This window comes from Sturnira hondurensis, unplaced genomic scaffold, assembly GCF_014824575.4.
Source record: "Sturnira hondurensis isolate 20B ecotype Veracruz unplaced genomic scaffold, ASM1482457v3 Scaffold0007578, whole genome shotgun sequence".
Taxonomy (NCBI): Eukaryota; Metazoa; Chordata; class Mammalia; order Chiroptera; family Phyllostomidae; genus Sturnira; species Sturnira hondurensis.
In genome coordinates, this window is record NW_028080209.1 from 1052726 (window position 1) to 1076675 (window position 23950).

Sequence of the window (23950 nt, forward strand, 5' to 3'; positions counted from 1 at the left end):
ATGGCTTTTTCCTAGCAGGGAAAATGGCCACTCCTCCTCCCTAAGCAGATCACATCATATCTCAGTCATATTTACACACCTCAACCGTGACACCCAGGGGTACTAGTGAGGAAGTCGCCCCCACACTGGACCACACATTAAACACCCAAACACTTATGAAAACTGATGAGCAAAAAAAAAGTTTTAAGTAAATTTACAATTTTGTGTTGGGCCCCACTCATAGTAATCCTGGGTGGGGAGTTGGACACCCCTGGAACATGAAGTCAGCAGGAAAGCAGACATGCTGATCACAAGGACTGATGATTATAGACTTGTCTGAAGATAGAACTAGGAAGCCATCCTGTATGGCCAAGATTCCTCAGCTTGTAAGATACTATCCCTTTTGTCTCATGAAAATCCCTTACTTTCCCCATGTAATTAGGATACTATTTGGGTTTCTGCCTGAATCTGTGCTTCAGGAATTGGAACTTTTAGATTCCCAAATAAATGCTCGATTCTTCAATTAATTTTTTTCAAGTTGACATACTTAACCTTTCTAAACCTTCATCCAGCTTGCAAATAAGTATGAAAAGCAGTTAATTTAGAGACGATTAAGCCGTGATAATGCACGTGCAGATCAGTCTGAAAAAAAATGCATAAAATACCCCATAAATGGAAACAGTGGGTTGGAGACTCTAAAAGGTCCTAAACCGGTTCTCTTATCACCAGTAAATGGCGTCCAGGTACGGGGGTGTAGTGAGGAGTCTGCAGAAAAAAGTCTTCCTTCTTTTGGCCTCGAACCCCTACTGACAAGCTTCCTTGGAGCGTCAAACTGCACCAAAAATACCCAAATTTCCTAAGAAACGCCCAAACAACCCGGGAATGGGTTGACGCCACCACCCTCTCATCCGCGTGAGGGCGCCAGTTCCACTCCGCGGGGGAGACGCCGCCAACACGCTGCAATCCCTTCAGGGGCACGACTGCGCTCCCCATTGCAGTCACTAAGAGGCGCTCGTTCCGACCCTAGCCCCGCAGGGGTCTTAGTTTGCGCACGCGCGATTACTTTCCTCCAGCGTCCCGCCCACAACAGCAGTTACGTTCGTGGGCTTTCTCAGACGTTTTCCGAGGTTGCGGGCGGCGGCTGGAGTCGAGAGGAAGCCCAGTGTGACCCGGTTTAAGAGGAAAAGTGAGGCCGGAAATGTGACTAACCCGTCTGCCGTCTGCGCACCGGCGAAGCTACAAGGGGAAGGCGCCAGACCGGCGGGTGTGGTCTCGGGAGGCGGAGGGCGCTGCGATTGGCCCTCAACTGTGGCGTCGGCGACGATTGGCCCCTGCGTGCGGAGCGAGGTGAGTGTGGTGGCAGCCGTTGGAATTCAAAAGTGGCGCGTGTGGCGCGGGCTTAGTGGCTGACTGATCCTGGAGCGCTCGGGCTCTGCGTCGCGAGCAGGATAGAGAACCTGGGTTCCGGGAGCCGAGGCACCTTGTCCTCTTCCACTGAACCTCCCTGACACGTGTGGCACGGAGCTGGACATGGAGTCGCAGGTGAGTGGGGTCGGCGCGGGTCTCCTGCCCCGAAGAGCAGAGACGAGCCTCCGCCCCCCGACACCCTATCCGCCTAGCTCCAGCCTGCTTGGAGGGCGAAGTCTGTGCTCCCCGAGTGAAAGCCGGGTTGGGATGGTTTAGGAGAGAAATTGAACGCAGTGAGTACTATGTAGGCAACCCCTTTGAGGCGTTTTGCTGCAGAGGGCAATACAGAATAAAGGTAGTAGCTGGTAGGGAATGCAGAGTCAAGAAACTCTTAGGTTGGGAGAAGTGAATAGCATGTGTTGCATACTGATTGGAATGAACCAGGAGAGAATGAAAAGTTGGTGATGTAGAGGATAGAGGAGAGAAGGAAGGATTGCTGAAGTTCGTGAGTAGGTGAAGGGGTGGATCTCTTGCGCACAGAGAGGTTGCTTTAGTGGCAGGGAAGTGGGTATAGGAGGGGTTGGGTGAATATCTATTTTTACAGGCTAAGTGCTTGAAAATGGTGATTGTGCAAAGTTGGGAGTCATGGTGTCTAGCTTTATAGATGGGAGGAAAAGAAATACTGTACTCTTGGAGTTGTCCTGAATAATAAACAAAATTTTGAACACATTTTCAAATGTGTTCTTTTAGTGATAGGTCTTAGTAGATGATAGGTGATAGGTGTCTTAGTAGATCCACTATGGTAGTATAGAGAGACTGCAGGACATTTTTTTTTAAAAAAAATTCAGTGTTAGACCTTGGAAAGTTTAAAGAAAAAATTGGTTTTCACACTACATTTGATTAAATTAAATTGAAATAACATTTCTGCAAGTAGCAGGGGGAAAATACGTCCCATCCGTCTCTCCTTCTATTTGTATAGAAGCCAATGGTTTGGATGTATTACAGTTTAATTATTCTTCCTCTGATGGACGTCCTTTAAAAATGTATTGAGTCCTACCATATAGTAGACATTATACTAGGCTCTCTGGTTATATAGTTGTGAACAAAACAGATGGGTTCATATGATGCCCATAATCTAATATAAGGATAGACAGTAAACCAATAAACCAAAGTTTAAGAAGCCAGAGTATCAAGTTGTTTCAGAGTTTTCTCTATAGCAGTGCTTTGTGAACATCCTTGGTTATATCTGTGTGTATCACAGGTTGCCCAAAGTCATTTTCCCAAAGTTGAACTTCCCAAACTAGCCTTTCGGATGCTCTCAGATCTCTCTGTATTATTTCTTACAACTGTATGTGAATTTACAATTATTTTAACATGGAAAGCTTAATTAAAAAACAAAACAAAACACAGCCCTTCCTCCTGTGATTCTAATTAATGGAACCATGGCAGGTATTTTGGAGTCAGCCTGGATGCCTCCGTCTTCCTTACTGCCTCCCTCTGTCTCCCTTCCCCAAGGCAGTTAGGTCAACACAGAGGTCCCTTTTATCTGAAGTTTTGCTTTTCATGGTTTCAGTTATTCACTGTGGTGAATTCCAGTTATTCAGTTAATCAACTGTGGTTTAAAAATATTAAATGGAGAATTCCAGAAATAAACAATTCATAAGTTTTAAATTGCATTTCATTCTGTCCAGCCTGGTACATGGATCACCCCTCTGTCCAACCTATCCGCACTGTTTACGCCACCTGCCTCTCAGTCACTTAGTAGCCATCTCAGTTATGGAATCAACAGTCAGGGTGTTGTAGTGCTCGTGTTCAAGTAACCCTTATTTTACTCAGTAATGACTCCAAAGCTAATATATTGTTAAAAGTGTTCTGTTTTATTAGTTATGGTTATTAATTTCTACTGGGAACTGGCCTGCAACCCAGGCATGTGCCCTGACTGGGAATGGAACCGCGATCCTTTGGTTTGCTGGCCTGAGCTGAATCCACTGAGCTATGCCAGGCAGGGTTCTTGGTTATTAATTTCTAAATTAAAATTTATTATAGTTGTGTAGGTATAGGAAAACATTATATATAGGGCTCGGTACTCTGTGAGGTTTTAGGCATCCACTAGGGATCTCGGAAGATACGCAGATGAGGAGGGAACTACTGCACTTGGTTTGGTAATCCAGCCCCTTTTTGACCTTCTCTCAGATGGATTTTTACTTAGCCCTTAAACTCTTAGAACAGCCCCTCTCAACTGACTTCTGTGAGAATTAAGAAAGCTTTAATGCCCTAAGGCATTCCTTTGTATCTAGTGAATTAACTTCTCTCAGGCACCTAGAATGTCAAGAGCTGTATACATCTTTGGGAGAACTGAGAAAATAGATCCCAGGGCTTAGGTCTCTTGTAGTACCCCATTTTGGAAAGGCTGCCTTAGAAAATAAGCTCTCAGAAAGCAGAGACTTTATGTTCATTACTCTCCAGTACCTAGAAGAGCATCTGTTACAGAGCTGTCTTCCAACAAATCTTAATGCAAAAATCTTGTTGAATAAATGAATGAATGATGCAGTCTCTGCCTCTAATACCCCTCATCTTCTACTATATTCATTCTTTACTTTGCTGATAGTTCACTTTTTCAGTACAAATCTAGTCCTATTTTTCTCCTGATTAAAAGTCAACATAGTCCTGGCTGGTGTAGCTCAGTGGATTGAGCGCGGGCCTGGGAACCTTGCCATTGCGGTTCGATTCCAAGTCAGGGCACATGCCTGGGTTGCAGGCCAGTTCCCAGCAGGGGATGCATGAGAGGCAACCATACATTGATGTTTCTCTCCCTCTCTCCTTCCCTTCCCCTCTAAAGATAAATAAATGAAATCTTTAAAAAAACCCACAACAAACACTGGTAGCTTTCTGCTGGCTCCCCACTGTGCCAGAACAAAAGGGTCCCTCTTACCGTCAGTAAACTCTGGAGTCTATGGTGGCATACTGACCACTGCAATCTTTTTTTTCTGCCTCTGTTCTCATCTCCTCACTCTCTATGCAATTCCCTGTGTTCAGCTGAACAGAACAATTTGTCATTTGTTAAATGCACTCTTCCTTTTTACCTGGAATACTCTTGGCCCAAACCCATCAAGCCAACTCTTTCTCATCATCAAGGCTCCTGGTAAAAACACTTTTTAGAAGTGTTCTCTGACACTCTCCCCATTTAAACTAGATGCCCACCCCATCTTCTGGGATCCTTTTAGGATACTAGTAAGTAAAGGTTTAATCATTTCTTTAAATGCTTCCCTTCCCCAGTGTCCCATGAGTGTCTTGAGGGCACAGACCACATCTGTTACTCCAGGACTCAGATCATTTCCTGAGTACACACTGATTGAATGAAGTAAACTGAAAGGAAGAGAGAGGCTGGCCTTGGAATTAAGCTACCTCTAGTGAAAATCAGAAGTTGATCTATACATGGTGGTTTTCCTGGTGGTGGGATCGGAGTGAGATGACTAATTGTCCCTGTTTGGGTGGGAATGATCTGGTTTTAGCACTGAAATTTCTGTGTTCCAAGAAACCCCTCATTTCTGGTCAAATCAGAATGGTTGATAACCATGGGTGGACATAGTCCCCAGGCACTGAATTGCACTACTTACAGAAGAGGCTCTCTTTTTTTCCCACTGCTCCCGTCTAATACCTCCACTTCAGTGGTCCCTGGTTGGTCATGCCACTCCACAGTTTTCCCCAGTTGCAAGTCAGTCTACTTACAACTCATTCTTTATAATAGGTTTTGCATATTTTCTTTTTTATTATTATTTTTTAATTGATGTTTGAATACAGTGGTCTCTTTTCCCACCACCACTTTCTCCCGCCCTACCCACCCCCACTGCATATTTTTCATATGCCTAATCAGAAACTGTTTCTAGCTCTTATGTATACAGGGCTAAAGCCTAAACTTCTTAGCTTGGCATCAAAGCCGTATTAAGGCTGTGTTGCCAAATGGTTAAAACATGGCCTCCAGAACAGACTATCTAGGTTCTAACCCTGGCTCTGCCTTCTACTGGCTGATGACCTTAGAGGGCTATTTAATCTCTCAGTACCTTCCTTCCCTCCTCTGCTAAATGAGACCAGTAATAGCACCTCCTTTGGGCTGTTGTGGAGATTCATTTGATAACAGATAAAGCATTTAAAACAGTTCCTAGTAAATGTTACTTGCTCCTCCAGCCCAGTCTTCAGCCTTATCTATTGGAAGCATCTACTCTATCCCTTATTTATTAATCTCAGCTCTAGCTAAAAAGACCTGTTGATTTCACAGCCATACTATGTGTGTGTTTGAGTTTTTGCCTTCTAAAAGGAGTGTCCATTTCTCTCTGCTGGTTTTTTTTAAATTAAGATTTTATTTACTTATTTTTAGAGAGAGGAGAAAGAACGGAGAGAAACATGGATGTGTGAGAGAAATATCCATTGGCTCCCTCTCGTGTGCCCCCAACCAGGGACCTGGCTGGCCTACAACCCAGGCATATGCCCTGACTGGGAACAGAGACCTTTCAGTTTGTGCCCAACTCACTGACAACACCAGTCAGGACTTTTTGTTTAAGTACTACTGTTAGAGTTATCTGAAGTCAGACATCTGTCCAGCTTCTCCCTTAGAAATCGCTCCCACTTTTGCATTGTGTCCCACTTCTCCGTGCTTTTTGGTTGGCACATAATCTGTGGCACAAGAGGTACAAAGTTAATGCCTGTTGGTAATGAGAATTAGGCTGGGGGGCCACAAAGAGGAGTTCTTTGGACATTTGGGCTCCAGAGTGTTGTCTTAACTGGCTCTCTTTTCCCAGCAGAGGTCCCCCTTGTTGGAAGTGAAGGGGAACATAGAGTTGAAGAGACCCCTGGTCAAGGCCCATTCCCGGCTGCCTCTCCCAGGAAGAAGTTTTAAGAGGGGGCGTGACCAGATGGAGGATGTCTTGGAGCCTGAGAAAGTGAGCTGGGTTTGGATAGCTGTATAGGTACACGTGTGTGTGTGTGTGTGTGTGTGTGTGTGTGTGTGTGTGTGAGAGAAAGAGAGAGAGAGAGAGAGAGACGGTGTATGTAAACCAATCAGGGAAGATAACTATGGACTCCTTGTGTTTCCCTAGAAAAGGACACGAGGCCTGGGCACAGCTTCAAAATTTGCTGCATCCCAACCCAGAGCACCAGTCCGCACCACAGGGCCACAGACACAAGGCCAGACGGCAGGTGGGTTCTGGGGGTGGGCAGAGGTTGGTGCTGTCCAGCTGAGTTTTTCTTTTCTTCCAATTTTAGCTTATTTTGAATAGGTAATATGTTTCACTTATTTCAGAATTTCAAAGGCACAAAAGTTGTTACACTTTTGAAAAGTTTTCCTCCTACCTCTGTCCCCCAGCCACCCAGTTTCCCTTCCCAGGGACAACTGTGTGTCCTTTCAGGGATGTTCTGTGCGTAGTCTCAAGCAAGTATTACGTTCCCCAACATTTTTTTTACACAGATGTATTTTTCATATGGTCCTGACCCCTGCTCTTTTTGCTTTTCTTGGTCCAGCTTGTTTCTTGGCATGTTCAATAATTTCTGGTCCTAAGACAGGATATCTTTAGGAGCTAGGGGAAGAGGGAAGTTTTTTTTTTATTTCTGATCCTCAGTAAAAACTCCTCTGCCCCTGGCCTGGCCAGAGTACATGCCATCCTGAGAGTGATGATTCTTTTACCTCCCTCCCACTTCCCAACAGCTCCAAAACTTCCCAAGAAGACAGGACTCCGATGTTCCACAGCTGTTGCCACAGGTAATTAGTCAGTTCTTAAGAGCTGGGCTGAGAAGGGGTTTGAGGTGCATGTAAAGGGAGAATGATGGAAGTGGAAGGTCACTGTGCTATAATTCCTGATGTCAATTTCCCAATATTCTAGTGTTGAAGAATCAGAAGCCAGGCCCTGCTGCTCCTGCCCAGAAGCCTGGCAGTAGGTGACAAACACAACTATTGGGTGAGAGGCTGGGATAGGGAAGAGAAGGTGGTGAGTACCCAGAAGAATCTGTCTGGTCCCTTCCCTATCTGGAGGGGAAGGAGATGTAGCATCAGGTGTGGAGGCCCTAAAGGCTAGGAGGGAGGAGAAATAGGGAACCAGGACTCCCTTTACTTTTGTCCTTTCTGTGCCCATCTTAGCAGCAGCTGCTCCTCTCAAGCTTGAGGGGAAGAAACCCAACAAACGTCCAGCCTGGGACTTAAAGGGTCAGTTATGTGACCTAAACGCAGAGCTGAAATGCTGCCGTGAGAAGACTCGAACTTTGGACCAGGAGAACCAGCAGCTTCGGGACCAGCTGAGGGAGGCCCAGCAGCAGGCAATGGACCTGGGGGCAGAGCGCAGGACACTAGAAGGGGAGTTGTCCAGGGTACGGGCCCAGGCTGAGCAGGGCCAACAGGAGCTGGGGAACCTGAGTGCCCATGTCCTGGATCTGGAAGAGCGGCTGAGTACACAGGAGAGCTTGGTGGAAGCGCTCCAGAAAGAACAACTGGGGTTGCAGGAGGAGCGGAGGGGACTGGTCACCCGGCTAGAGGAGCAGGAGGTAAGGGCCAGCTTCTTACCAAACGCTGCTCCATGTTTGGGCTTAGAATCCCTGACCTCCTCTGTCCAGCAGCATACCTCTGCCCTCAACTCTTATTCTCCCCTCCATTTTTGTAGTTTCCCCAGTCTGTGTCTCCTCTGCTCCTCCTCCATCCCTCTCTGTCTTTTCTGATCAAAAACCCCAGAGCATTCTCTCTCGCTCTTATGTCCATCCAGCTCCTCGGTGAGCGCCAACTGGATTGAATCACTCAAATTCAATTGTCTGAAGTGACTCAATTCTCACTCAGGGAATTTTGCATATGCGCTTTTGTCTTTGTGGAATGTTCTTTCTACACTGCATCCTTTCCTTGGTTTACTCCTATACTTTTGGGTATCAGCCTAGACATTACCTTCCCGTGCACCTTCTGGATAGGCCCATTGCCCTCCCTATTCTAATACCATGATTCCTCTTTTCTTAAATCTTTCTTTAGCAGACTGTGAAGTCCTTGGAGGCATGGACTACCCTACCCCTGCCCCTCCACCCCCCATCCCATCATGACTTGTTCTGATTCTTGGTTACATCTTGCCCTCTGTGTCTGTTTTGTTCTGGGCAGAGGAGGCTTCAGGCATCAGAAGCAGCTCTGTCAGGCAGCCAAGCGGAGGTGGCATCTCTACACAAGGAGTCTGCAGCCCAGGTGGCCTTACTAGCTGAGCGGGGAGAACGTCTCCATTGGCTAGAGATGGAGCGCCGACGACTACACAACCAGTTACAGGAGCTCAAAGGCAACATCCGTGTTTTCTGTCGGGTCCGCCCTGTCCTTCCAGGGGAGCCCACTCCCCCCCCTGGCTTCCTCCTATTTCCCTCTGGCCCTGGTGGGCCCTCTGATCCTTCAACCCACCTCAGCCTCTTTCGGTCTGATGAGCGGCGTGGGACCCTGAGTGGGGTGCCAGCCGCCCCCACCCGCTATGACTTCTCCTTTGACCGGGTATTCCCACCAGGGAGTGGACAGGATGAAGTGTTTGAGGAGATTGCCATGCTTGTCCAGTCAGCCCTGGATGGCTACCCCGTATGCATCTTTGCCTATGGCCAGACAGGAAGTGGCAAGACCTTCACAATGGAGGGTGGGCCTGGGGGAGACCCCCAGGTGGAGGGGCTGATCCCCAGGGCCCTGCGGCACCTGTTCTCTGTGGCCCAGGAGCTGAGCAGCCAGGGCTGGACCTACACCTTTGTTGCAAGCTACGTGGAGATCTACAATGAGACTGTTCGAGACCTCCTGGCCACTGGGACTCGGAAGGGACAGGGGGGTGATTGTGAGATTCGCAGGGTAGGGCCAGGGAGCGAGGAGCTTACTGTCACCAATGCCCGCTATGTTCCTGTCTGCTGTGAGAAAGAGGTAAGCACTGATTGCACTGTGACTAGAAAATGGGGAGGAGTGAACAGGGTGACATGAGATGGAGGTGGATAGAGTAGGGAGCAGGAGAATGTTGGAGGATGAAAGGGAGGGGAGATGTGAGGATCAGTTGCCGCATTCAGTTTGGCCTTGGAAACTGTGAGGTAGATCTGCCTTAATAACTGGGGAGTGGGGAGGAGAGAGGCACCTGCTAATGCAGGGCTGTGCCAGCCCCCTGACCACTGCTTCTCAGCCCTCATTTCCTACTACTCTCCTTGCTCACTACACTGTAGCCGTGTTGGCTCCTTGGCTTGTTCCTCAACCTGCTATTCATATTCTTTTCTTGTATTAGGGCCTTTGCTTACTACTTCCTTTTGCCTTAATGATCATCTGCTGGAATTGCTTGTTCCCTTAAGATCTGGCCATCCTATCTAAAACTGCAACCCTCATCTCATCCTCACATATTCTTTATTTCTGTTTTATTTTACTCTTTAGTACTCTGACATGTTGTGTGTTTTACTTATTTGTCTCTTCACTGGCTACAAAGAAAGATTCCAGAGGGCAGGAGCTGACTCTTATTCATTGCCATTCCCGACATTGCTCCGTACTGACTTCCTGCCTACCTTTACCCTTGCTCTTCCCCCTCCATAGGTAGAGGCTCTGCTCCATCTGGCCCGCCAGAACCGGGCTGTAGCCCGCACAGCCCAGAATGAGCGGTCATCACGCAGCCACAGTGTGTTCCAGCTGCAGATCTCTGGGGAGCATTCTGGACGAGGCCTACAGTGTGGGGCCCCCCTCAATCTTGTGGACCTGGCTGGGAGTGAACGGCTAGACCCTGGCTTAGCCCTTGGTCCTGGAGAGCGGGAACGCCTTCGGGAAACACAGGCCATTAACAGCAGCCTGTCCACACTGGGGCTCGTCATTATGGCTTTGAGCAACAAGGTGGGAATGGGGTTGGGGCAGGTAGGAACTGAGGCTAACTGTGCTGAATCCTGTCCAATCATAATCACTGTCCCCCTCAACCTTATAGGAGTCCCATGTGCCATACCGGAACAGCAAACTCACCTATCTGTTGCAGAACTCTCTAGGTGGCAGTGCTAAGATGTGAGTGAAAGGAATATGTGGAAGGGATCATGTGGGAACTGTAATGTTGGGGTCAGGGGTGGGCTCACACCTGGTCCAGGTCCCAGCTGGCCACTAATGCTGGAGTTTGGCCCCCTCTCCTCTCTCCACAGGCTCATGTTCGTGAACATTTCCCCCCTAGAAGAGAATGCCTCTGAGTCTCTCAATTCCCTGCGCTTTGCCTCCAAGGTGCGGGTACCACCAAGCCCAGGCCCTGTCAGGACGCCCGGGTGACTATGGGTTTTTCCATTTCAACCCCTTCTGTCCTTTAGGCCAAGGGCACATTCATCCAGAAAGGATTTACACTGGCCAGTTATCTGCAGCACAAACCCACCTAAACTGATTTTTAACTATTGGCTTTGGGGATTTTGAATTAAGTTATTAAAACTAGGTAGTTAAAAGGTCAAAATTACATAAAAAGCCGTACATTTCTATCCACATTTTCCTCCCCACCTGTCATTTTTATCATTTATCACTTTACTAATTCTAATGTTTCCTTTTGTAAATAGAAGCAATATGCAATGTGCTTATTCTCCTCCTCTTCATATAAAACATCTCTCCCCCTGTTTTACATATATGTTATTTTGTACTTTGTTTTGCTTACCAAGGCTGCCTCAGGATCACTGCCCTCTATCATGCAGAGATCTCCTGACTGTTTTTACATCTGCCTAGGACTCCACTGTGTAGGTGGACCAAAGTTTATTCACCAGTTCCCCCTACTGGACACTTGAATTCCTTCCATCCTTTTTCTATTACAAACAAGGCCATGTTGACTGACCTTGTATGTATATAATTTTCTATTTGTTAGTTACATCCAACTATCTAGGGAAGGATTCCTTGAAATGGGGTTGCTGGATCAAAAGAGACTTAGAGGTTTTTCACACCATTCCAAATAGTGTGAGTTCAGGCTCCAAACCTCGTGAGGGTCAGCCATGGCCATGGCTGTGCATTCTCTAGGAGACTTAATGCTCTCTCCACTAGAACTAAGTTTCTTTACTATCTGCCTCTGAAAGGTAATTTTTTCTCTCCGGTTACTCATTTTCCTGAGGCTATAGCCTCATGATGGGTGCTGGCTTTATTCAGGGTCTCTGATCAGGTGTGCCCTTCTGCTACATTGAGGCTTGAACCTTTGTTGTGGAAGTCGTCAACCACCTTAGCACCTTACCTGGTGTTCTGTTTTGATCAGGATTTCCCCTGCTATCTGGCAATTCAATTAAAGTTTTATTAACATCAAACAACATGAATTCTTTAATATCCAGTTTATATTACATTTCACCTGATTGTCTCAGAAATGTCTTTTATACATTAGGCTTGTTCTGATCAGTATCAAAGCAAAGGCCACCCATATTATTTAGTTGACATTATCTCTTAAATCTCTTAATCCATAATAACCCCACCCCCTTTGGCCTTTATTTGTTAAAGAAATAGGATCATTTGTCCTATAGAATAATCATATTCTGGATTTTGCTCCCTCTTCATAATTTTTGTTGACTTGTATGTTGATTAGATTTGAATCAGGTTTAAATTTCTTGGCAAGAAAACTTACACAGGGTAGTCACTTTTCTGTTGCATCATATCAGGAGGCAACTAATATCTAGTTTTTCATGTTTAATGATACAAATATTAATTATTGGATTTGGGTGTTGTCAGCCTGATCTATTAAAAAAACTACCTATCAACTTTTTCACCTAGTGATTTTATCAAGCAGTGATTCAACCCAGGTCTGTTATTTCATTAGGGAGTGTTAAAATGCTGATTTTTCTGATTTTCTATGTTCTACATTTATTAGTCCAAGTTTTATAAATAAAACTTTCCCTTTCCATCTATTTGGTTACTCTGAAATTCAGTCCACATGGGAAAGGCAGGATAAGTGCTGAATTCTTGATCAATTTTCAGTATTATAAATTGATACCCTGGCAACTTCCAAAGGTGACCAGTGAGTTTCCATTAGATGTTATCATTTTACTCATGGTTATTATATATTTGATATGTGTCCTTTGCAGTTGTCATTCTGATGCTTAAATTGCTTTATCTTTATCCAGTGGAGTGCTTCATCTTAGCTTTTGTGTCCTTTTGGTCTCCAGTATTCTGTATTCCAGGTTTATCTTGTACATTTTCTGTCCAAGGCTAGGAGTCATTGATTTTCCAAGGAGTCTTGGTTCCTAAATGAGTATTGTTATTGTGCCATTAGTTGATTAAACATTAGTGGTGGGAGGGCTTTGAGGTTTCTAGTCCATGATATTGCTAGAAGTGAAAGTTTCTTCTGTCTCTGCTTCTGTGCTGGTCTTCATCCCTACTTAGGCCTTTTCACCTCGTGTAGACCTAGTGTGTCTAGTGAGCATGGGAGAACTAACTATAACTGAGACCAGCGTGAACCTGTCTTTAGAGCCCTTATTTCAGTATTCTCTGAGTACAGCCCTAGTATTGGGGGCTTGGAGGTGATCTTCGGAAACTGAGCCTCTTGGTTACTCTGAAAACGTTTTTATCTTGTCTGTACCCCCTGCCCACAGGTGAACCAATGTGTTATTGGTACTGCCCAGGCCAACAGGAAATGAAGACCGATCCAGATTCTCTGGGAGTGATAATGGTGGGGCTAAGGGATACTTTTGGGGGGATGGAGGGTACACTGTGTTACGTGGGCCTAGCAAATAAAAGTGGTTTTTTTCTCTCAATAAAGATTTTGTTAGCAGTTGCCCAAGAAAGGAGATATTTTTCATATCTGTGAAGATGGGAACTGTCACTCTACCCAGCATTTGCGTGTTTTGCAGAGTTACAGCCTCTTTTCTCCTGACGAGCCATCCTCTGTAGTCTGGGTGCCCTTCAGCTCCCATACCCCTGTCGTCCACTTGTAGGAGGTGTGACCCTTAGCTCTCCCGCTTGCCGCAGGCTATCCTAACCCAGGAAAGGCAGAAACCAGAACCAAAGGATGGGACTCACCCTCCCATTAACTGACGGCTTTTTCCTCCCGCCCTTTCCCTGCCTTCCCATTCGAACGGCCTGGGCTGGCCCGGCCCGCTGTCCATTGGCTGGTTTTCGGCGGCGTCACGGCTTCGCTGCGGGTCTGCGCCCCTGCCCTGCAAGCGCAGGGCCGGAATCACGCCTGCCGAGCCCCTCCCACCAACCGACAAAGGCCACTCCCCAGGAAGGAGGGGCTCGGTCTTCCTAGGTTCCGTGCGCGGGAGGGGTCACGCGTGCGCAGAAGCACAGGGCTGACTTGCCACCAGGAGGGTGGGGCAGGGGCAAAGGCGGGAGAGGAGGGCGTGGCAGGGGCAAAGGGAATTGTGAATGGAGGGTGGGGTCATGGACTGGGGTGGCAGGGGGGTTTGGCAGGGTGGGGTGGGACTTAGGAGTGACCATGGAGGTTGGGGGCACAGTTAAGGAATGGGGCGGGAACCAGTCCGGAAACCGGCTGCTGGGAGGGGTGAATTCCCTCCTGCCGCCAGGGCAGGTCTCCCTTAGGAGGAAGGGGCTTCAGGGATTCCCTTTCCAGCCGGGTCCGACTGTCTGCCCGCCCAACCGCAGCCAGACTACCGCTGGCCCGGCACCCTCCTGGCCTGTAGGAGGTGAGGGAAGTGGGGTGAGGTGGTGCCCGCGCCGCCCCCAACCCCCCTCCGGCTCCTCCTCCCTAGTCCTCCCCTCCCACCACCCTCCCCCTGAGCCGGTTTGTCCCTCCCCTCTTCTCCCCTCCTTCCCCCGGCCGCCTCCTCCTCCTGCCGCTGCCGCTGCTTTGGCTGCTGCGTCATACGCCCCAGAGCCGTCGGGACGAAGGGGCTGGGCCTGGGGACCCCCTGGCTTCTGCCTGCACGCCCCTGACGCTCAGACGTCCTCTCCTGCGCTGGGGTTTTGCCTCGGTGTCCCAAGTCTGCCTCTGCCCGGCTCCCGGCGGCCCCAGCTGTCACTGGTAAGGAAGCAGCAGGAGGTGCTCCTTGTGGGGGCGGGGGGGGGCGGTGCGGCTGGGAGCCTGGGGTCAGCGCGCAGAGCGCGGGCGGAGAGCCTCCCCGCCCTGGCGTCGGGTCGGGCTGGGCCGATTCAAGTCCCGTATTGGACTCTCGGTCATGGGTAGTAGAGACCGCGACTGGGACACGCCCCCCTCCCGAGGCTCTCAGGGAAGTTATCTAACCTGAGGGCAGGGAGCCCCGAATTTGAGGGTGACCTGACATAACCTGGCACCCGGATGATTGTTCTGAATGAGACACGCGGGCCCGGGGAGGTAGCTGTTTCTACTCTGGAAAACATCTCCAGAAAAGCTCCCAAAATACATCTCTGCGTAGCAGAGCACCCCGTGATGCACACCTTTAAACAGCAGGAGAAGGTGACAGTAGAAACTGAGTAGTAACCTTTGCTTCTGCAACCATCGTTTCTGTTAAAATCTCAAGGCCAGGATATAATACCCAGGGGAGTTCTGAAAGCTGGGAAGCTAGAGGAGGAGGGTGGTTGTTAAGGAGAGGAGCCCCAGTCACCATAATTGGAAGAGATGGAGTCAGGAAGCTCAGGATGGGTGTTGAGTGGTTTCCTATCCAGGTGTCTCAGGGATTTGGAGACTGGGGCCACAGCTGCTTGAGTCCTTGACAGAAAAATAGGCAAAGAAAATAAGGAGTGTTTTTCAGCTTCCATAACTCGCATTCCACTCCTGGCTAGGCCCCCCCCAGGATGCAATGGCACAGCCCCCCCGGCTGAGCCGCTCTGGTGCCCCCCCACTTTGGGATCCAGCTTCCCCTGCTCCCACCTCTGGCCCCAAGCCTCGACTTTGGGAGGGTCAAGATGTGCTGGCCAGATGGACAGATGGGCTGTTATACTTGGGGACCATCAAGAAGGTAAGACCTTTGATCTCTGACCTGTTGCCTTCCCCCATTTCCCTTATCTAGTCCTGATTCCCATTTTTACCCTCTGCCCTCACCCATTCCAGGTGGACAGTGCTCGGGAGGTGTGTCTGGTCCAGTTTGAGGATGACTCCCAGTTTCTGGTTCTATGGAAAGACATTAGCCCTGGTGAGACCCCAGAGGCCTGAGAGCATACATCCCATGGAAGACAGAAACCTGACTTGGGGGTTTTACCCCCAAGGGGCTTAAGAACAGACTCCATCCCCCTACCCCCCACCCTAACACTGTGTTCCCTCACAGCTGCCCTCCCTGGGGAGGAACTCCTCTGCTGTGTCTGTCGCTCTGAGACTGTGGTCCCTGGGAACCGGCTGGTCAGCTGTGAGAAGTGTCGCCACGGTGAGAGGGCAGGATACCTGAATGGTCCAGCTTGTTCTAGACATTACAGGCTGCCTCTGACCCTTCCCATTGGTACTGGTCCTTATGCCACCTGGCCCGAGTCCCCAAGCCACTGCTCTGACCAGTCTCCTCAACCCTGTAGCCTTACTTCCTCTTCAACACAGGGAGAGGCAGCCATGGAATGGGGATGTGTAAACTTCAGGGAGAGGCAGAGGATGGTTCAAATACTCTTTTTTAAGCATATGACTTTGGGCAAGTCTCTAAAGTACTAGGAACCTCAGTTCTCTCACTTACAAAATAAGGCTAATAACCTCATCCCCAAACTGTACCATGGTCAAGGATTAAGTGAGATAGACTCTTCTTCTCCCAATACCTAGTACACAGGTTTACAATTCAGTAAGTGCTCTACCATCAATATCATTATTCAGCTTATCACCAGGACTGCCATGTTCCAAGGGCCCCAGCCCCTGGAGAGGGAGAGGGCACATCTTGGGTCTGCCGCCAGTGCGTCTTTGCCATCGCCACCAAGGTAAAGGCACCTTCCTATGAGAGTCTCCCACCCACAACCTCTCCCCAAGCCTTTCCTCTACCTACCCTCTGAGGTGGCCTGCCTGTTCTATTTCTGCAGAGGGGTGGTGCCCTGAAGAAGGGCCCCTATGCCCGGGCCATGCTGGGTATGAAGCTGTCTCTGCCATATGGACTGAAGGGGCTGGACTGGGACGCTGGACATCTGAGCAACCGGCAGCAGAGCTACTGTTACTGTGGGGGTCCTGGGGAGTGAGTAATGAGGGGCGGGGGTTAAGGAACAAGTGATGTGGTGTGGTGATGTGGGAAATCCCAGGGAATGCAATGATCGGGGTTTGGGGCTGTTAAGGGGGCAAGTATCTGGAGGTTACTAGTCCTGTGTGCCCCATCAGGTGGAACCTGAAAATGCTGCAGTGCAGGAGCTGCTTGCAGTGGTTCCATGAGGCCTGCACCCAATGTCTGAGCAAGCCCCTCCTCTATGGGGACAGGTGAGACTAGGGCAGACTCTCCAGGAGCCCAGGGAGCCCTCTTGATATGCCCCACCCTCTGTTTCCCCACCTCTGCCTGTCTCATCTGTTTTGTTCCCAGCCCCTGAAGTGTTCATTAGTTCATCCTACCCTTGCTTCGTGAGTCCTCCATAGCATGACACCGTTTTCCTGTTTGATGTGTGTTCTCTCCCTCTTGTTCACACTCAGGTTCTATGAGTTTGAATGCTGTGTGTGTCGGGGGGGGCCTGAGAAGGTCAGGAGACTACAGCTTCGCTGGTGAGCATGACCTCAGTGTAACCCTTCTCTCAACACCCCATTTTTTACTGTACCTGCCCAACCTCCCACTCTGGACTCCTTTGGCTTTTGTGATGCTTCCACAACCTTGACAACGCAATGCTTCTCCAGGGTGGATGTGGCCCATCTTGTCCTGTATCACCTCAGCGTTTGCTGTAAGAAAAAATACTTTGATTTTGATCGTGAGATCCTCCCCTTCACCTCTGAGAACTGGGACAGTTTGCTCCTCGGGGAGGTAAGGGGTAGTGAAACTTTGGGGGTTATGGTGGAATAAGGAAATGTGAAGAAAACTGGGGAAGGGTCACTGCTTCCTTGACCCTACTTTCCCTCCCCTTCCCCAGCTCTCAGACACCCCGAAGGGAGAACGTTCTTCCAAGCTCCTCTCTGCACTCAATAGCCACAAGGACCGGTAAGTTGAAGAGAGGCTTAGAAAGGTACAGAGATGTGGATATGGAAGCCTGGGAGGGGTGGTGCTGAAATCCACCTGGAAGATCATCTCTGGAAAAGATTGAGTAATGGCAAGAGAGAGGCCATTTTCTCCGGTACTGACCTGTATCATTTCTCTCCTCATCCCAGTTTCATTTCAGGGAGGGAGATTAAGAAGAGGAAGTGTTTATTTGGTCTCCATGTTCGTATCCCTCCTCCTGTGGAGCCCCCTACTGGAGATGGAGCCCCTACCAGGTCACTGGTCCAAGGGGCGTGGGAAAATTCTCAGGGTATTAATCTGGGGGTAAATATATATGAAGATGGGGAAGTCTTTGGGGTGGTCCGGGAGGGGGCTGGGGGGATAAGGAGGCCTCTTACAGCTTCCCTTCAGGGCAGGGCCCAGGGGGAGGGGTTCCACGTCCCCTGGGGAAGCGCCGGAGGCTGGAGCCAGAGCCCCTGAAGAGGCAGAAGGAGAAGATGGAGGAGCTGGGGCCACCTTCAGCAGTGCACAGTCAGTCAGAGCCCCAGGAGCAGAGGGAGCGGGCCTCTCTGCAGAAAGCACTGCAGGTACAGAGACCTGGGGAATCCCTTGGGGAAAATGCTGATATGGGAAGGAATCAAGGATTATCTCTCAGTCCTTTGCTCCTACCTCTAGGCCTCAGTGTCTCCACCACCCCCCAGCCCTAACCAGAGTTACCAGGGCAGCAGCGGCTACAACTTCCGGCCCACAGACGCCCGCTGCCTGCCCAGGTCAGTGCTCCTACCCACTCCAACTAGATCTGTTCCTTGCCAGTCTCTTCTCCAGTTATATATAGCCTCTGGACTTTTTCTCCTATAATTCTTTTCCCTCTACCCCTTGGCTACCCACTTCTTGTCCTAGAGAGACTTCTAGAACCAATGTCTGAACCCCAGTGTCTTGGGGGTGGGGATTCCTCAGGGGCAGTGTTAGAGCTGTGCTTGGATAGAATGTCCTGTTCCCCTGCTTCAGGTCCTGACTTCTCTTCCTCCCCAACCCCAGCAGTCCCATCAGGATGTTCGCTTCCTTCCACCCCTCTGCCAACACTGCAGGGACCTCTGGGGATGGTGAACCCCCAGACAGGTGAGGTTTTGCCCCTTGACCTTTGACACCCCTCAGCTTCTGTGTTCTTAAGGTCCTCAGTCTCCAAATATTTATTTTTCTGATCCATATATCGTCTGTTTCTGGTCAGTAATTACCTGTGTGGTTGGACTCACAATTGCCTTCTCTCCTTAGGTCACCCCTGGAACTTCACATTGGTTTCCCCACAGACATTCCTAAAAGTGCCCCTCGCTTGATGACTGCCTCATCTTCCTCAGTCCCAGCCCCCTCCCCAGGTCTTCCTAGACGCTTAGCAACCTCTTCTCCTCTGTTAGCAACCTCTTCTCCTCTGTGCCGTAGTTTGTCTCCAGGTACTGGGGGAGGAGCCAGAGGTGGGGTTGGCTATCTGTCCCGAGGGGATCCAGTCAGGGTCCTTGCTCGGAGGGTACGGCCTGATGGTTCTGTGCAGTACCTGGTTGAGTGGGGAGGTGGGGGCATCTTCTGAACAGCCTGCCTCTGCCCACCTCCCCATTCACACACACCGGCACTTTTGTACCCTGATCTCTGACCTCACCTGCAGCTGGGATGTACCTGGGGAGGTAGGGGGCAGTTCTCCCTACCGCCCAGGCGGAATCCAGGTTGGGGAATGGAGAAGAGGTTCTCTCTTCTCTAGTCCCTTCATGATTCCTGAGCTTCCCCCCACCCCCCTTTCCCATTTCCTTTGATGTTATTTTGTTACAGCTTTTAAAATATTTTTAAAAATTATTTAATCCCTGGGGCCGGAGACTGAGGCGGGGAGGGGTGATAAAGGATCCCGGGTTCTGTATGATTGAAATAAAGGTAAACAAATCTAGCAGTTGAGTCGTTCTGAAAGATACTAGCACAGGTTCTAGAAGCACTTCTAGTCTTCCCAAATTCACATATATTGACAAGAAAAGGAAAAGGCAAAAAGAATCAAAGACAGGATTTATTAGGAACCCAGTCATCCCCATGAAGTATGTAAGGGGAACATGGCAGGAGCAGGGCTCATCAAGGTAGAAGTGAGCTGGAGTTAAAAACTGACTCTGTAACTTGGTGCACCCAACGCAGGTATGGGGAGTTTCCCTGCTCCACAGGCAATGCAATCACCTCAGCTACTTCATAAGGATGCACAGAGCTGCAAAAAAAAAGATGGGGGAAGGGTGTCACTCAAAGATGTACTCAAAGGACCCCACCCTCTCAGACTGCCCTGCAAGTCCCGTCCTACAGCCATCTCAAAGGTCTCACCGAACAAAATCTGTCAAAGCTGGAACCAGGGAACTTCGGGTTTTAATCATCTAAGGGGTGGGGGAGACAAACAAGGTTGAATCCAGGGTGGGGTTGATTTTGTGATCTCTTGAGGGCAAGGGGTCAAAGGGAAAATTGATTTTGTAGGGTGGGGAAATGGTTCTCACCATCAGCACCTCACTGTCTTCTTCAATCTTTCCTTTCCACTCATAGCTGTAAAGGTCACGGAAAGTATTATGGGAGCAAAGATTTTTTTTTTACCCAAGGAAAAAGTGCCAGTCAGCCCCTAGAGTTAGGTTAACCATGAACTCCTGGGACTCACATGGATGTAATCTGAGGGATGAGATTGACGCAGGCTGCCAGGCGCTTCTCCACCACTGCCCTGAAGGTGAAGAGAGCCCCATTTAGAGCACCCTGTGACCCGGATTTTTGCACTGCCAGCCCAGAGACAGGTTTTCAAAGCTGGAGCAGGCAGAAAGCAGCGGGAGGTCACTCTTCTCTAACACCCCCAACTCTCAAGATCATCCTCTTTCCCCGCTGCAGTTCCCACCTGGCGATCTCCTTGGCGACCTTCTCATTGGGGCAGGTGACAAAGGCTGCAGAGACGGAACCAGGAACGTAGCCAGAGTCAGAGGCCATCGAGGGCTGGGGAGGGGGACTTCCTGAAGCCATTGACAGCAGGGCTCGGGGTAGCAACAAAAGGCGGGAAGCCACAGAGAGCAGCGCTGGCATCCAAAGAAGCGACAGGAGAGCAGCCTGGGGGCAGGCGGTGAATTTGGTGTCTCCCCACAAATACCCCAGGCAAGTGCTCCCCAGAAATCCTTCACTTGGAGAGACACTCAGCTTTTACCTTCCCTCTAATGCACCTAAAGGAAAAGGTCTCTGAAGCCGAGAGTAAGAGACCTCAAAAAATGAAGGGAAAGGCTCGGTTTTCCCTCCTCGGGCCAACCTCTGGCGTTTGGGGTACGGGTGGTGGTGGGCGAGGCCTCGAGGTCCGGGGGGGGGGGCGCTGGTCACTCACCCCTCCGCCGAGCAGGACTGCCGGAGCCCTCACCCACCTCATACAGCCTACGCTGCTACGGGGGGCTGAATACCAAAGGCCGCAAGTAACGCCGAGAAAAGAGCCCAAACACAGGAAGAGCGGCCTCTTCTTACCTGGGCGGCAGCCACGTGATAAAACAACGCACACCACGTGACAGCAGGACAGGCATCGCAGGCCTCTGGAGCCAGCCAATCTCGGTTCCAATGTGGCCCAGCTTGCCCCGCCTTGTGGAGGAGGAGCAAAGAGGGAGTTGACCAATCGACAAGTGAATCTGCAAGCTTGTACGGAAATGGCTCGCCGGTTTCCGTGTGAGGCGGAAAGGGCCAATTGCGTGCTCCGGTCGGTCGCTCTTGCTGCTGCTGCTGCTGCTGCTGTTGCTGCTGCGTTCTTGTGTCACGTGAGGAGGTCGGTCCTTAGTTGGTGGCGTCACCGTGAGCGACGCGCAGAAGCCAATCGCAGGCCAGCCCTGCAGGCAGTGTGATGAAAGAATTGTGATAAGCGGGGCTGTAGGTCCCCCACACTCGATGCGTCAGGTTGTGGAGTGGGGGGTTCATTCTTAATCCCGAGAGTGTGCCACGTAACAACCCCTACTCCGTTCCCGAGACCTGAAGGAGTGGGAGGGTCTCAGAAAGCTGAACCTCCGGAGGTGAAGAGAGCGCCCCCTGCCCTTTTGGCTAGGACCGACACCTGCCTGAGTTTGGGAACGAACAATGATAATCTCAGAAGCCAACTATTCCTGGGAGTAGTGATTAGGCAGGCACTGTCGTGGCTAGACCATGGCTGGGTGAGAAAAGACTCATTCTAAAAGGACACCGTAAGATCCCGTAAATGGGATAAAAATGGGGCTACCGGCGCCTTGGCCTTCCTAATTTGAAATCCCAAAACTGGAGGCAGATTGGTGAATCCAGAAAAAGTAGTGAGGAGGGCTGCAGGCTGGGGATTAGGGAGAGGCCACCAGGAAGTAGTGATGGACCTTTTGTCCCGTATCACCTTCCTTTTCACTCTTCAGGACTGGTCTACCTGTCAGCCTTGGGTCTCCCTCCCTTAACTCATTCCCCTAGAAGTCAGGACCTGCCTTACACATCCTGTCACCAAAAATTGGAGAGGGCCAGTAAGAGGAGAGAGCGGTGAAAGGACCAAGTAGAGAAAAAGGCTCTTGCCACTCCGTTTACCCAGTATTTCTCCTCCTCCTCCCTCAAAGGTCTGGGGTCTCTGGTCAGCTGGGTGGGGGTGATTGGGCATTTCCCAGGCTGATATCAGACTTCTCTTTTACCTGCCTCTCTGGGGTTAGGGTCTCCCTGAGATCTCTCTCTCTGGTTTGGAGTTTGTCTCTGAGATACATTTCTGTGTGGTCTTTCAGTGTTGCATTGGTTTCTTTCTCAGGACCGGGTTTCCTTTTTTTTGTTTGTTTTGGGTATTTGTTTTTCAGGGTCTGTGATCACTCTCCAAGGTCTCTCAAAGTCTTTATGAATTTGAGGTCACTGGGTTCTCCATCTCTGAATTAGCTGTCTTTCCTTCTTTCTTTCTCTCTCTCTCTCTCCCTCTTCTTCTTCCCTGACCCCCAACCCCAAGGTCTGGAGTTTTCTCGGTTACCAGTCTCTGAGTCTGCAGTTTCCTTTCTGAGATCGAAATCGGGGGTCTCTGATATGAGTCTTGAATTCTCTAATTCTAGGTCTGGGTTCTTTCTGAATATGGGTCTTTTTCTCTGAGTCCAGGCCTCGGGTCTTGGTCCCAGAAATTACCATTTGAGACTGGTTGCTCAGATTTTGACCCCTTTCTCAAGGAGAGCTAGATTGGGGTGGCGTTTTTTGTTTTTTACTGAGTTTGAGGTCTGTTTTCGTCTAGATTTTGGATTTGTGCCTCAGATTAACCCCCCCCATCCCCCACCCCATCCCACCGCCCCCGGGGCGTCAAGGTATCTTTCTCTGGGTCTGCAGGTTTAGAACTGTCCTTTATGTCTCTGGTGTTTTCGAGTCAGGGGTCTCTGTCTCTCTGGTTCTTACTGGGTAGGGGTGGGGGCTGCAGGCTCTTTCTCCTCCTCCTCCTCCTGCTCTCTCCTCTCTCGCTCACTCCCCCGCCCCCCTCTCTCTATCTCTCTCTCTCGGCTGCCGCTGCTGCCGTTGGCTCCTATTCTCCTCCTCCTCTCTCCTCCTCTCTCCTCCTCTCTGCTCCACTCCGCTCCTCTCTCCTCCTCTCTCCTCCTCCACCTCCTCCTCCTTCTCCCCCTCTCTCTCCCCCTCTTTCTCTCTTCTCTTTCTCCCCCGTCCCCCGCCCCCTCCCCGCCCCCCCTCCCCCCGCCCCAGGCCTGATGAGCAGGTCTCGCGCCTCCATCCACCGGGGGAGCATCCCCGCGATGTCCTATGCCCCCTTCAGAGGTACGTTGGTGAGGGGAGGGGGAGGGCCAGTTGGAGGGGGTAAAGGGGGGAGGGGCAGGGCTGAGGAGGGGGCAGAGCCGAGGCCAGGGAAGAGAACAGCTGAAATGGAGGGAGACAGGAGGACTGGGAAGACAGGACAGAAGCAATGAGGGAGAAGGGATTGGAGGCCACAGCACAGGGGTAGATAGGATCCTGAAGGGCCAGGAAACAGGCCTTAAAGGGGGCTGAGGTGAAAATGGTGAAGGGGAAAGAGAGCACCAGAAAGGGTGGGAAGATAGGGTTGGGGGGAAAGCGGCAGAAGCAATTTAGAGGTGGGACCTGAAAGATGTGGAAAATATCAAGGAAATAGAAGGGCAGAGTCAGGAGAGGGGCTTTGAGGGGGAAATGAAAACACAGGGGTGCAAAGAGAAGCCAAGAAGATGGGGGTCAGAATATGGTGGCTGGGCTCAAAGAATGGAATGGGGTAGAAAAAGAGAGGAGGATGGAGGGAGAGAATAAGGGGCCAGATGGAGAGGGAGGCTGTGTGTGAGGGGGGAAGGGATGGAGGGTCCAGATGGAGGGAAGAGAAGAGAGGGAATGGGTTGGGGGAGGAGAGACCAGGGGAGGGGGAGGGACAAACATGTGTTTGTTTGGGGGGGGGGCGCAATGCAAGTAAGATTGAGTATTAGGAGTAGGGCAGGAGGTTAGACCGCCCAGACATGGACCCTCATTACGGCTTTGACCAGTGTAACAATCCCTGGGGTCTCATCCGTTCCATTCACGTAACCACTTTTACCTCCTCCCCCACCTCCAATTCTTATTTCCATTCCTCTTCCCTCCTCTGGTGTCCATCACCTATATCTTTCCCCCTATATGG

The 23950-nt window shown here is 50.2% G+C and overlaps 4 protein-coding genes across 19 annotated transcripts in view; 3 read left to right on the forward strand and 1 right to left on the reverse strand.

Moving 5' to 3' along the window:
- Positions 1–1350: 1350 nt before the first annotated feature.
- On the forward strand, positions 1351–13107 carry KIFC1 (kinesin family member C1). Of its 5 annotated transcripts, none has more exons than XM_037052758.1 (12): positions 1351–1521; positions 4522–4617; positions 6183–6323; positions 6480–6579; positions 7085–7138; positions 7260–7310; positions 7514–7914; positions 8507–9286; positions 9935–10225; positions 10314–10387; positions 10519–10594; positions 12916–13107. In XM_037052758.1, exons 3-12 carry the CDS (start codon positions 6297–6299, stop codon positions 12958–12960), a joined length of 1899 nt encoding a protein of 632 aa, XP_036908653.1. In that variant the 5' UTR covers positions 1351–1521; positions 4522–4617; positions 6183–6296; the 3' UTR covers positions 12961–13107. The 5 variants fall into 5 exon arrangements, with proteins under 5 accessions (XP_036908653.1, XP_036908652.1, XP_036908650.1 ...); XM_037052757.1 differs by having other exon boundaries at positions 6186–6323; XM_037052755.1 differs by lacking the exon at positions 4522–4617 and having other exon boundaries at positions 6186–6323; positions 10519–10635.
- Positions 13108–14069: 962 nt separating this feature from the next.
- On the forward strand, positions 14070–19264 carry PHF1 (PHD finger protein 1). Of its 2 annotated transcripts, none has more exons than XM_037052768.1 (15): positions 14070–14307; positions 15046–15219; positions 15312–15393; positions 15526–15621; positions 16050–16150; positions 16250–16398; positions 16539–16634; positions 16842–16910; positions 17040–17163; positions 17270–17337; positions 17505–17609; positions 17735–17921; positions 18010–18104; positions 18376–18453; positions 18607–19264. In XM_037052768.1, exons 2-15 carry the CDS (start codon positions 15061–15063, stop codon positions 18914–18916), a joined length of 1719 nt encoding a protein of 572 aa, XP_036908663.1. In that variant the 5' UTR covers positions 14070–14307; positions 15046–15060; the 3' UTR covers positions 18917–19264. The 2 variants fall into 2 exon arrangements, with proteins under 2 accessions (XP_036908663.1, XP_036908662.1); XM_037052767.1 differs by having other exon boundaries at positions 14072–14307; positions 18373–18453.
- Positions 19265–19362: 98 nt separating this feature from the next.
- CUTA (cutA divalent cation tolerance homolog) lies at positions 19363–20901 on the reverse strand. Of its 3 annotated transcripts, none has more exons than XM_037052770.1 (6): positions 20699–20826; positions 20228–20409; positions 20000–20059; positions 19845–19890; positions 19678–19727; positions 19363–19567 (listed from the first exon to the last, which is right to left on the reverse strand). In XM_037052770.1, the coding sequence occupies exons 1-6, from the start codon at positions 20738–20740 to the stop codon at positions 19441–19443; spliced, it is 507 nt and encodes a 168-aa protein (XP_036908665.1). In that variant the 5' UTR covers positions 20741–20826; the 3' UTR covers positions 19363–19440. The 3 variants fall into 3 exon arrangements, with proteins under 3 accessions (XP_036908665.1, XP_036908664.1, XP_036908667.1); XM_037052769.1 differs by having other exon boundaries at positions 20228–20433; XM_037052772.1 differs by lacking the exon at positions 20699–20826 and adding an exon at positions 20833–20901 and having other exon boundaries at positions 19366–19567.
- Positions 20902–23024: 2123 nt separating this feature from the next.
- SYNGAP1 (synaptic Ras GTPase activating protein 1) overlaps positions 23025–23950 on the forward strand; it is a 31410-nt gene continuing 30484 nt past the window's right edge. For all 9 annotated transcript variants that reach the window (XR_005067428.1, XR_005067426.1, XR_005067429.1 and 6 more), the window contains exon 1: positions 23025–23094. Coding sequence is in view for 5 of the 9 variants with exons in the window: in XM_037052759.1 (XP_036908654.1) it covers positions 23028–23094 (67 nt within the window). In the remaining 4 variants the exon portion in view is untranslated. The remainder of the gene's footprint in view (positions 23095–23950) is intronic.